The following is a 13,527-nucleotide window of genomic DNA, read 5'->3' as shown; positions in this document are numbered from 1 at the left end:
GTTCTCGAAATCGTCGAAAAAGGATCCTACAAGCTTGGTGTAATAAACGGCAAATAACTACCAAGCAATTGGAACGTATCGCACCTAAAACGATACTACTGTTAAGGTACGACCCTCCTATGTTCATTTATATTTCAAAATTAACCCTTGCAGGTGTTCGATCATAAACAAGGATAGATTATTCAACTCGAAGCCTTAGGCTTGAAAGCATGCGTTGCACTCTTTTTCCCTTAGACCGGTTTTATCCCAAATTGGTTTTTCGGCAAGGTGTTTAATGAGGCAACCACTGATCGTGCTAACTTTGAATAATTCAAAAGTATTCGAGGCCTCTTTACAATCAACCTCTAATACTGGGGGGCATTACCCTCAAATATACCAAGTTCGATTATCAAGTTCAATGCAAGGAAGTTACTTCGTGACAACAGGGTTTCAATATGAAAAATTGTAAGAGCCAAATGGTCAAAACGAACCATGCTCGTGTAGTTTGCTCGATCCCTGGTACAAAACATGAACAACATGTATAATGACATAAAGAGAAATTTCTCCTTTAACGATATCTCATATCTCAAAATCCATCCTCTATTTCGTGATCTATTATGCAAACAGGCTCAAGGGCCGACCATTACCCCATAAATCGGGGACTGCCAACCAAAAAGTCAACGAGATCAAGCCCCACATAAGCCTATGGGCTACAGCACTTCGAGTTCGAGTAAACACTTACTCGACTACTAAGCCTACGGGCTACAACACTTCGAGTTCGAGCAAACACTCACTCGACTACTAAGCCTAAGGGCTAATCTTATTTCGAGTTCGAGCAATCACTCACTCGACCATAAGCCTACGGGATACATTACTTCGAGTTTGAGCAATCACTCACTAGATTATTAAAAGCCTAAGGGATACTCTTGCTTCGAGTTAGAGCAACCACTCACTCGAACTTAAAGCCTAAGGGCTAACATTACTTCGAGTTCGAGCAAGCACTCACTCGACCACTAAGCCTACGGGCTACATTACTTAGAGTTCGAGCAATCACTCACTCGATTATTAAAAGCCTAAGGGCTACTTTTGGTTCGAGTTAGAGCAAGTACTTACTCGATTATTAAAAGCCTAAGGGATACTCTTGCTTCGAGTTAGAGCAAGCACTCACTCGAACTTAAACCCTACGGGCTACATTATTTCGAATTCGAGCAATCACTCACTTGACCACTACGCCTAAGGGCTACAGCACTTCGCGTTCTAACAAACACTCTCTCGACCACTAAGCCTACGGGCTACATTATTTCGAGTTCGAGCAATCACTCACTCGACCACTAAGCCTAAGGGCTACAACACTTCGAGTTCGAACAAACATTCACTCGAATACTAAGCCTAAGGAATAATCTTATTTTGATTTCGAGAAATCACTCACTCGATTATTAATGGCTACTCTTGCTTTGAGTTAGAGCAAGCACTCACTCGATTTCAAAGCCTAAGGGCTAACATTATTTCGAATACGAGCAAACGCTCACTCGATTTTTAAGCCTAAGGGCTATGTTTTATATCAAGTTCAAACAAACGCTCGCTCTGTTATAAAGGTCACAAGGTCCGACTTCGATCAAATTGCCTAAAGGCCTCAAACTTATGAAAACTTTCACAAGGCAGAGAATAAAACAAAGACAAGTCGGGAAAGGAAAAGATCTTTTTATACATATAAGAGTATTTACAACGTCCGATTAGGACCCTACACAAAATATCAAAATGGAAAAAACCCTAAGTTTCCTGGTTATCCCCGGGGGCAGTCTCTTCTCCATCGGGCTCCTCCCTGTTCTCAGACCCACTCTCGCTCCCATAATCATCGTCGGAAGCCAAGGCTCCGACATTGGCTTCAAGCTATTTGGCTTTTTTATCTCTTCGGTAAGATCAAAACCTCAGGCGTGGATCTCCTCGAGGGTTTCCCTCCAAGATTGGCATTTGGCGAGTTCAGCAACCCAATATGCTCGAGTTTGAGCGGTCTCGACTGCCTTTTTCTCTTGTACTTGAGCGGCTTCAGCATCGGCCCGATAAACGGCCATGAATGCATCCGCCCCGACCTTTTCTTTTTCAGTTTTAGATTTGGCCTTAGCAAGTTCGGAAGCCAACCGAGCCTCGAGCTCCTCTATTTTTCTTGCTTGAACCGAGCTCTTCTCCTTCATACCTTGGAGTTGACTTTCGGCCGATGATAACTGGGCTCGAGCAATCTATTTTTCTGTAGTGAGGCGATCCATGCCTTCTTTCCATCCCAAGGTCTCCGCCTTTATCGTATCGAGCTCCTCACGAAGCAGCCCGATCACCTCAAGCTTCTGCTGCAGCTGTGAGATCAAAATATTAGCCACCGTTCCCGAATCAAGCCCATGAGTTTTTAAGATTATCATTACCTGCTAGGTCAGGTCGGTCTGATCTTGGTATGCCTTGGCCAACTCGGCTCGAAGATCTTTGATCTCTTCCTCTTTCTGCCCATTAAGAAATTTGAGGGCATTTCTCTCCTCCGAAAGCACTCGAAATACGGCCTCACGTCGGCTCAGCTCTGCCCGAGATTTGGAAAACTCCTCTTGATGAAGAGCTAAAGCCTATTTGAAAAAGAGAAAAATTTAGACAAAAAATAGAAAAATAATACATCAACAAAGGGAATAGAGACTTACCCGATTCAGGGCTCGTTGAACCTCGAATAAACGACCAGACGTGTCACTCGGGCCGGCACCATCCTCGATGCCAGTAAATAAATCACGGAAGGGGTCCTCACCCTCATGGGCCCCGGCTACTTCGAGGGTCCCCAAAACTCGGGCTTCCCGAATTACCCCTTCTGAAAAAGAGGGGAGAGTAGGCGAGCCTCCAATTACTATTAGGGGTGGGCACCGGTCGGTTCGGTTTAGTTGTAAATATTATAGGTTTAGCGCATTGGTTATCAGTTTACAAATATGGTAAATCGATAACCGAACCGATAAGATATCGGTTATCGGTTAATCAATTTTCAGCCATTATCGGTTCGGTTATCGATTTACCCGATAAGATAACTCAATGTAGAGTTTTGCAAAAAAGAAAAGACAATTCACTAGAGTTAAGCAAAAAAGAGAAGAATTCACATATGGTATATTAATTTCTGCGTTCTGGCCACAACTAATATTTGAAGCATGCTTCATTTTGACAAATTGACACAATTTGACAACATTTGCTTCTGCTTCTATACAACATTATTATTATTATCGTTGATAAATTTTCCATATTGCACTACTACTACTACATATTTTCTCAATGATTACAGTCTTTCTGCATAAGGAACTTTTTACTAGTCAAACTTAGTGAAGAGATCACAAAAGAAAGCAAAAGTTAGGCAGTACAATAGTAGTATATACAATGTCTAATACAACATAGAAACTACACTAATGATGCCAATAACCAAAAGCCAAAACCCTAATTTTCAATCCAAAGATAGTGCAACAATGGTAAATACTAAAACTCAGACATAAAGAGTTCCTTGGTCAGCATCTCCTAAAATTGCAATTTACCATTTCTACGCAAAGGCTATAATTGCTATTCAGCTTTGAAATTTTAAATGCTAATAACAACCCAACACTTCTCAGTTTAACAAAGTAATTTACAGTCCATATGAAAACTTATCAACGTGTAACAACGGGTAACAGATACAAAGTAAGGATGTATATAGAAATTAACTTTATTCACAAAGCATCCTACTAAACAATGTCTTAGTCACTTAAACAGACAAGTCAATCCATCTACCTATCAGCTATCACTTCAATCCTAATATATATATATATACATCACCTTCTTCGATCCTTTCATAGTGACTTCAAACATGTGAGATAGCTTTGAGACCACGAAGTCGAGGCATGGTTACACCTATTAAACATAAAAAGAAAAAAATATTAAGTCAAATAAATTCTTACCAATGCATACTATGTATTATATAATTTGAATAATTAACTTACCAAAGTTTTAACTCACAACTATCTAAGATTCTACACATCATCATCGCAAGGTTCATTTCCAAGTTTGGCAAAATCTAAGAGAATATATATTAACAAGTCAAACAACAAAAATATTAAATAAACTATTTATAAAAATAATATACAATCAAACAAATTAAAATATTGTTACCTTGTTCTAGTTGCTCGAGAACATCTAAATCTTCCTCAACACTTACAGGTAATGGCTCACTCCGAAGCTAATCTTGAAGGTACACTAGAACTTCTACCAATTTAGGAGTCAATGAACTCCTAAATGAATCAAGAATACGCCTTCCAGTGCTAAATGCACATTCGGATGCAACACTTGAAACAAGAATAGATAACACATCCCGAGCCATCTCAGCAAGAATGGGGAATCTAGGTGAGTTTACTTTCCACCAAAGCAATATATTAGAGTCTGATATTTCATTTTCAACTTATTCTGTAAGATATTTTTTCAATTCTGATTTAGAATCTGAACCTCCAATCCCAGCTTTATGTCTTTTTAATTCTTCAAAGAAAGAACCAAAAGCTCATCCGTTTTGGATACTAATAGTATTCGCTAAAAGCGATGAAGTAGAAGTTTCTATTGTGTACGAGAAGAGTTAGATAAACATGAAGAAGGACGATAACCTTTATCTTTTGAATGAGACTTTACATACTCATCAAACAATGAAGTCATGTATGTATGCACTTCCATCGCGATAATTGGCCCTTTTTCTTCAAACATCTTCGCAAGTGCAAAACTAATAAAATCAAACTTGTACCGAGGATCCAAAACACATGAAATGAAAATCATCTTGTTCATTTTTTCTGGATCACCCCAATACTTATCAAATTTCTCCTTCATCTTCTTTGCCATTGAACCCAAAAGAACATATTCATTTAATATCAATTATTTTAAGTAAACAACAACTTCACAAATTTCAAGAAAATAATAATTTGACGTGACATAAAGTGACCCAGGTACCTTTAAATAAGCTTATAAAAGATTTCAAGAAATTTTGTCAATTTCTTTACATCCTCCAAATCGCTACTCAAAAGTGTACCTACAGGACTTCCATCCACAATACAACAAACTCAAGATGATGTGACAAGCCAATATCATGATCAGCATATTCTAAAATTACACTCTCATATTCAATAGCCCTGTTCAACATTAAGTATGTAGAATTTTACCTTGTAGTAACATCAAAACATAAAGATTTCCTAACTAGATTTTCTTCATCACAACATTCCTGAAACTTTTTTCACCTAGTAGGAGACTGCCTGATATATCTCATTGTTTTCCTAATATGTTCAATAGACACAGTTGATTCTTTTATACCATTTTGAACAACAAGATTCATAATATGAGCCATATACCTCACGTGAAGGTGCTTACTATTCATAGAATTGGTCCCCCATTTAGTTAACTTCTTAGAAAGCTCATTCACCGTCACATCATTTGAACTAGCATTATCAACTGTGACGGTGAAAATCTTTTGTAACCCCCACTCTTTTAAATAATTAACAATACTATTTGCCATATCTTCACCCCTATAACTAGAAATTGGATAAAAGTTGATAATTCTTTTATCATTTTCCATTCATTATCAATCCAATGAACAGTAATACATATATAATTTATTCGTTGTAAGGAAGTCCAAGTATCAGTGGTAAGACAAACTCTATGATCTTTAAAAAACTTCACCAACTTACATTTTTTCTAATTGAAACGATCAAAACAGTCCCGAGTCACAGTTCTACGGGAAGGAATTCGAAAAAAAGGTTGTGCAACTTTCATAAAATTTATAAAACCTTCCATTTTAACAAAGCTGAAAGGAAGTTCATCAATAATCACCATACTACACAAAGCCTTCCTCCATTGTTCTTGATCATATTTCCAAGGAACAACAGCTATATCACCCTTATTATCCCCCGGAACAGGTTGAAAGGCTAATTTTGATTGACTTGTTTCAACATTTAAAGGTATTTTTTTACAATTGGCCATATGAGTAAGCAATGCTTTCGTACCATTATATTTTGTATCAGCAAAATATTCTCTTTTGCAATATTTACAGACACCCTTTTTATTTCCTTCAGAATCAACAATTTGGTCAAAATGATCCCATACACGAGACCTTTTTTTCCTTTCTTTCCTTACCGTCAACTGAACTGATTGAGATTGTATTGTGGAATTTGAATTAGAAGCTCCACTTTCACCAATCACCTTATCAAGTGTCATATTTTCAGCCATGCTTTTGTGCCACTGTATGTTTTAATTAAAAAAATAAGCAGCGAGCCAACAAACCTTAAAAATGCAATAAAAGAACTAATAAAATAGTGGGTGGATTCACATGTGATATAGTGAATTTGTATGCAAGAAAAGAACCAACAATACAGTGGGTGAATTCATATGTGACAGTGGATTTGGCAACAACAAAGGAATATGTCCATTGTCCAGATATCAAAAGATGTCAACAAATAATCAAATGCTTTAACTCTAATTAAACGAAATAAATCCAGAACTTCGAAGACCAACGCCCAAGAATTCCTCAAAATTTTAGTACTTATCTCAAATTAAATCTAAAACAACCTCAAACAATGAGTTAGGAAATTCAAAAACAGTGACCCAAAAAATAATGAGGAAAATGAGAATTGTAAAGTGATGAAGAGAATCATAAACTTACCCGAAATTGGTGGAGATTGTCGATGGAGAAGTGAAAAAAGAAACTGGTCGGCCTTTGGTACAGGCTGCACGATAGTCGACATGAGCTCACAAAATGATAATCGAAAATACAGAATTATAAAACATGAGCACAAAATAAAGAATTGAAACTAATCAAAAATCCTATATTTTTATTATAGAAATCTACCGTAAAACTCAAAAGAAAGGAATGAAATTAGTTCTAAGAAAGAAGTAATTAAAGTTCAAACTTTGGAATAAAAACTTACGGTTCTTACTTTAAGATTCTAAGAAAGTGGTTGTACTTTGAATTTTGAAGAAGAAGTGATGAAGAATGGAATAAGAGTCTAAAGAGTGAAATGCGGCTGGAAAAATTGGGAGAAAAAGAGAGAATGAAGCCCCATATGTATTTATATACTTAAGGGTAAAATCATAATTTTATTAAATCTTATTAGGTTATCGGTTAACCCGTTAAGAAAATTGGGCAAATCGAGACCCGAACCGATAACCCAATAGTGAAAAATTACTAAATCGTTACCGAACCGTTAACCCAATATTTCGATACCGATACTCCAATAAGCTTTTTTCTGTTTGGGCTATCGGTTATACCCGATATTTGCCCAGTCTCTAATTACTATTGCCCCAAGCGAGTCGTTTGGGGCGTTCTTCTCAATTCGAAGAGCTTCAGGGTCATCCCGTTTTGATATACCCACCGATTGATGACTTCGATGGGAAGCATCATCGATCTCCAACGACTTGGGGACTTTGTTCGAGTCCTTCTCCGATATTCCCCCAGTTCGAGATGGAGCCTCATCAACCGCCATCGACCCAGCTGCCTTTGGGGCATCAATGGTTTTCTTCACTCGGGCCACCAGTATAGACCCGTCATTTTCTTTTTCTCCTTCATCTTCATCCCTTAGACGCCGAACAAATTCTTCGGTCAAAGGGATGATGTTCTTCCTCGGCTTACGAGCCGTCCTCGTCTAAAGCTTTGGATCCTCGGCAGTACAGGCCATTTTCTCTTATTATCCTTCGCCGGTTTCGGAACTAAGGTCGAAGTCTCTTCTTCGCCAGACGAGGGGCCCATTATGTATCTTTAATTATATCTAAAGTAGGATTCTTCCACTATAAGAGGGATATCTACTATTTTGTAAAGCAGGAGACTAAGACTTGAATATACTATCATATTATTCACAGAGAAAAACATACTGATATCCATATAGAGTTTATCCTCTTGTGAGATTTATACTTTGATTCATCTTGCTTGTTCATAAACTAGTTTCCTATTCAATTTGGTTTGTATTTAATTCTTATACAGTCGATACTCAATATATTTCTACTTACTTTCTAATTTGTGCCAAGTTATACCTCGTACCCTTAGAACTACGTATAAATTCAACTCTATCCGTTTTTTGGATTAACAAAGCTTTTTCCTGAGCTCGGAATCTAACCCCGTACCCAGGTATACCTTTCATTCGGGAAAATATTCGATTAGTATGACTTGCTCCAACTCTTGTTGATTGGGTAGCGTTGGAATCATCGGGGATCACGAAGGATCGAGAGATCCCATGTTCATCATCTTCGTCAGTCTTCTGATTCTCTAATTGGGTCGAAGTTGACGTTTGTGATTACTATTTGGTATTCCGTTCCCCCTTTGAATCCGATCCTTTTGCTGGTGATAACGATGATATAGGAATCACTTCATCGACGGCAAACATTTCTTTTGCGGCCGGTTGCTCCTGTAGACCATTTTAGTTCCCTCCGATGTTGGGAACTTCAAAACCTGGTGGAGGGTTGAGGGTACAACCCTCATATTGTGGATCCATGGTCTTCCGAACAGGGCGTTGTATCTCATATCGCCTTCGATCATGTGGAACTTTGTTTCTTGAATGGTCCCGGTCACGTTAACTAGTAGGATTATTTCTCCCTTTATGGTTTCACATGCCATATTGAATCTATTTAGTACCAAGGTTGCGGGCACAATCTGGTCTTGTAGACCAAGTTGCTCTACGACCCTCAATCGAATGATGTTGGCCGAACTACCTGGATCAATTAACACACGTTTAACCCTTGGCCTCGATCATTTCTCTTTTCGCCTCATACGGGGTTGCGTGAAAGTTCGCTACCCCTACGATCTCCGTTATATGGCCGGTATCGACCGTTGTTTGACCTTGGTTCTCGGTCGATATCCCTTTTAAAATTGGATCCAGAACCCAACTGATCGTCTTTGACTCTTATTTTGGATTGATACCGATTGTGCACATCGGCCCAAGTAATAGCTGGGTACTCGATCAGGTTATGCTTCAGCCGCCGTGAAGCCATCGAGCTTCGTTCGTTTAGACCTTGAGTGAAAGATTGAACAGCCCAATCGTCTGTGACTGGTGGTAGATCCATTCGTTCCATTTAGAAACGAGATACAAATTCTCTTAGCATCTCGTTATCCTTTTGTCTCACCTTGAATAAGTCCGACTTCCGGGTCTTGACTTTTATGGCCCCAGCATGTGCTTTTAGGAAACAATCTACAAGCATAGCAAAAGAATCGATAGAGTTAGACGGTAAATTGTGATACCATATCATTTTCCCCTTCGACAGGGTTTCACCGAATTTTTTCAATAATACAGATTCGATCTCATCGTCCTCTAGATCGTTCCCTTTAATGGCACATGTGTAAGAGGTGACATGTTCGTTGGGTCAGTCGTTCCATTATACTTAGGAATTTTGGACATGCGAAACTTCTTTGGGATTGGTTTAGGAGACACGCTCGGGGGGAAAGGCTTTTGTACAAATTTTTTGGAATCTAAGCCTTTCAATATCGGGGGTGCCCCCTGGATCTGATCAACCCTGGAGTTGTATGTCTCCACTTTTTTGTTATTTTCTTCGATCCTCTTTTCTCCTGACTCTATTCGTTTTGTCAGTTCTTCGAACATCTTAACAATTCGGGATTAGTCCCTGATTCTTGCTCATTTGACCTTACTATAGCTGGCCCTGTTTTGTGGGTGACTTCTTGGGGTGGACTGGGCTCGAGTCTGGTCGGTGCCTGGGTTTGGCTCTGCAACTAGGCTATCGCTACTTGTTGAGCTTGCAACATCTCAAAGATCATATGCAAGCTGATTCCGTTTTCCTCAGCGTTTTGAGTATTCCGAGTTGCAGACCGAGTTCCACCTTGAACGTTATTTTCAGGGTCGAAACGTTAGTTTGCCTCGATGGCCACATGTGAATTAACGTCTATTATCTCTTCGACCCGAGCTCCAACGGGATCGACGAGTGGCCTTCTATCCCCAGGGGTTAAGTTGTTATTCTCATCTTGAAGGCCTGCTTCGTTGTCGATAGGTAGGGCCATTAATTGAGAGATAGTTGTTTTTAACCTGGAATCAAAGACACTTCCGAGAGCAAGCGTAAAATGGTGTGTTTTGTAAAGATTCGTACCAAACAACCACTGTTATCCTTAGCACCACGGTGGGCGTCAAACTGTTTATCCAAAAAATGGATAAAGTTGAATTTATACGTAGTTCTAAGGGTACGTGGTATAACTTGGCACAAATCAGAAAGTAAGTAGAAATATATTGAATATCGACTGCATAAGAATAAAATACAAACCAAATTGAATAGCAAACTAGTTTATGAACAAGCAAGATGAATCAAAGTATAAATTTCACAAGAGGATAATCTCTATATGGATATTAGTATGTTTTTCTGTGTGAGTAATATGAGAGTGTATTCAAGTGTTAATCTCCTCCTTTACAAAATAGTAGATATCCCTCTTATAGTAGAGGAATCCTACTTTAGATATAATTAAAGATACATAGTGGGGATCCCATGATAAATTAGCTTTTTCCTAATTCCCGCCGAGATTCTCTCTCTTAGTGCGGCTGTAACGGCTCTTGTCTCGTGGCTCGATCTTGGTCGGATTTGGTACTGGCCGATTTTCAGGTTTAGAGCTCGATATTAATTCGAGTTCGATATTGACTCGGGGCTCGGTACCTAATCGGGCTAGATATTGGCTGGTCTATAGCTTTTAAACTCGATAACCCTGCTTCACTTCATAGTTCGATTTGGACTCGGGTCGGGATCGGTAATGACTTCGAGCTCGGTAATTGATCGGTCCCAGAAATTAGAGCTCGGTAACCTGGCTTCGGGTCTAATACCCGATATTACGAAAATGATCTTCGGTCCATTATGTTTCAATTTAGACTAATCATACGAAGGTTGAAACCGGTTTTGACCGTATACACTTTTCTTTCTAGGAAGTGCGCATTGATATCCATCTATTTATAACTCAGGTTTTAATTTCATCATCCGTTAAGTAAGAAAGTGCGTATTGATGAGCAGTCACATTTGCCTTAGTGATTCACACACCTGGCTATTACTCAATCTTGAATCTAAAGAATTCTATTGCAGATTGTAAACTACTAAAGATGTTCAACTTCATGCAAATACAGTTTGGCTTCATAGCTAGCAGGGGACTTTAAATACCGGAGCTGTATATTTAGCTTTAAGATGGTTTGTTTCTTCTCTCTTCTTTTTTCTCGACCTTATATTCAACTGCAGATATTGCTTTTGATATATCATTAGGTACTTGTAGTTAAGATATCTATCTACTGTACCCACCAACAGTTTCTAACTAGTTGAACCGAGTCAGAATCCTACTAACATCAAATCCTCATGTTTGCTCCATCTTTTAACTGAGTGCTGTATAAAAACAATACTAATCCTAGATTACTTAGTTTTCTCTTCTACTGGTTTACATCGTGTAAACGGAAAGAAAAAGAGGGGGCGGGAGGTGGGTTCTTTCCTATGTTTAGCCTAGTAAAGTAAGGTATCATGCCTTGCCCTTACGCATTGCACCGATTGTTTTATTATTCCACCAATAACTCCAAGAATCGTGATGATTTTCCAAACTCTGCTATTTCAGCTCACTCAAGATTATGCTGAAGTTTTAAATAATACAAAGAACTAATTGGAAGCTGTTACTTATACTCTTTTTTCCTAGGAAAGCTTGTGTGCACCATTGTTTAAGAAGAGGCAACCCAATGATGCATCAACGGTTGCTACTGAAATACATAAAATGGCTTATGGCAGCAAATAACAAGTGATAACTCAACGGAATGGACGTATCGTGTGATTCATTAGCTGTTCAATCTTGATGATAAATATTACTAGTAACAATCAAAAATCTGGTCATAAAAATTGAAATTGTAGTACTTTATAACAGAACAAAAAAGCAAGTGATGGAGGAAGTTAACCAGCAATTTACCTAGGTCCTGATAACTCTGAAGGAACTGGTAAGCTGATACAAACCGCAGCTTCCCTTTCTTGATTATCTTCGGCAACTCTTCTTCTCAATGGTGGATATGGAAAGCTGTAATCCAAGTCAGTTTCAGCAGCCACTAAACCCTGCAACACCTTAACTACCAATGACATCGAAGGCCTCTTAGTATAATCACTTTGTAAACACCATGCTGCAATCTTCATGATTTCCACAGCCTCTTCGTTGTGGAGCTGCATATCCTCACTGTTCTTGTCCACCATTTCCAAGAGTTGTATCTCTTTTGCTTTTCTCTTGAACAAACCTAGCAAATGCATATCATTCTCATCTTGAAGACGATCCAAATTCTTTCGGCCATAGATGATTTCCAAGATCACAACTCCAAAGCTATAAACATCTACTTTCTCTGTAATGACTGAGTTCAACCATTCTGGTGCTAAATATCCTGGTGTTCCTCTCATTGTTGTAACTATCTTACTTTCATCTTTTCCCACGAGCTTTGATAACCCAAAATCTGATACTCTTGCATTGAAATTATGATCAAGAAGAATGTTCTGAGGTTTGATATCCAAATGGATAATTTTGTTGTTACAATCTTCATGTAAGTAAGCGATGCCCTTGGCGACGTCTGATATGATTTTTTTCCTGACATCCCATGTGAGAAATTGTTCCTGCTTTCTGCGGAAAATCCACCTATCTAAAGAGACATTGGTCATGTATTCATAAACCAGAAGCCTGTGTGATTTCTCAGCACAAAATCCAACAAGGCTTACTAGATTGACATGTTGAATGCTACCTATTGTTGCTACTTCAGCTAAGAATGATTTCTTCACATTACCGAAACCTTGGAGACGCTTCATTGCTATTTTAGTGCCATCATTCATTGTTCCTTCAAATACAGAACCAAATCCTCCTTCCCCAAGTTTCTTACTGAAATTTTCTGTCATAACAGTTAGTTCCTCAAAAGAAAATCTTGTAGGCATTCCTGGTACATGGTCAAGGAACTCTTCCTCCACTTCCTCGAGTCCTTTTCTCCTTCTGGAAAGAAAGTCAAAGCAAGTTAAAACCATGAAAAGCAAACCAAACGAAGCTCCAATAGCGGATCGTACTATCGTTGCCACACGCTTTGGTTTCTTCTCTGAAGACGCAAGCGATGGAGAGGCTTGTAGGTTAGAAGAGTTCTGCACCTTGATAAAAAGAGTGGTTTTATTGAGTGCTCCATCATTGTTCAAGAGCGAAAACACTTGATTCAACAGTACGCAGTTACCCATTGTGTTAGCACGATCACTGTTGCGACCAAACACACTCACGCAAGTATACGCGGTCGTCAAGTAATAAAGTGACTCAAAGTCGGATGTCGAACCCACGAGGACTTATGATTAGCTATTAACTAAATTAGCCTATCTTAATTATCTAAATAAAAATTAAATCTAAAAATATTTTATTCTAACTAATTAAATAAGAAAAATATAAATAATAAACTTTGAACAGAGGACGAGCAGATTTTAATGATATCAATGTAATGAAAACGATCTAGGGTTATGGTCTATCTAACAATCCTATTGTATTCTTCAATTGAATTGACCGACTAATTTATCTAGCTTATTGGTTGA

The 13,527-nt window shown here is 38.5% G+C and overlaps 1 protein-coding gene across 1 annotated transcript; it reads right to left on the bottom strand.

Annotated features, from left to right (window-relative positions):
- Positions 1-11,898: 11,898 nt before the first annotated feature.
- Positions 11,899-13,185, bottom strand: LOC107817277 (G-type lectin S-receptor-like serine/threonine-protein kinase SD2-5). The gene has a single exon (XM_016643076.1). It carries the CDS (start codon positions 13,183-13,185, stop codon positions 11,899-11,901), a length of 1,287 nt encoding a protein of 428 aa, XP_016498562.1.
- Between the last annotated feature and the right edge of the window lie 342 nt (positions 13,186-13,527).

Source organism: Nicotiana tabacum, chromosome 2 (genome assembly GCF_000715075.1).
Source record: "Nicotiana tabacum cultivar K326 chromosome 2, ASM71507v2, whole genome shotgun sequence".
Classification (NCBI taxonomy): domain Eukaryota; kingdom Viridiplantae; phylum Streptophyta; class Magnoliopsida; order Solanales; family Solanaceae; genus Nicotiana; species Nicotiana tabacum.
Note: the sequence above shows the minus strand (reverse complement) of the source record. Positions and strands in the feature narration are given on the sequence as shown.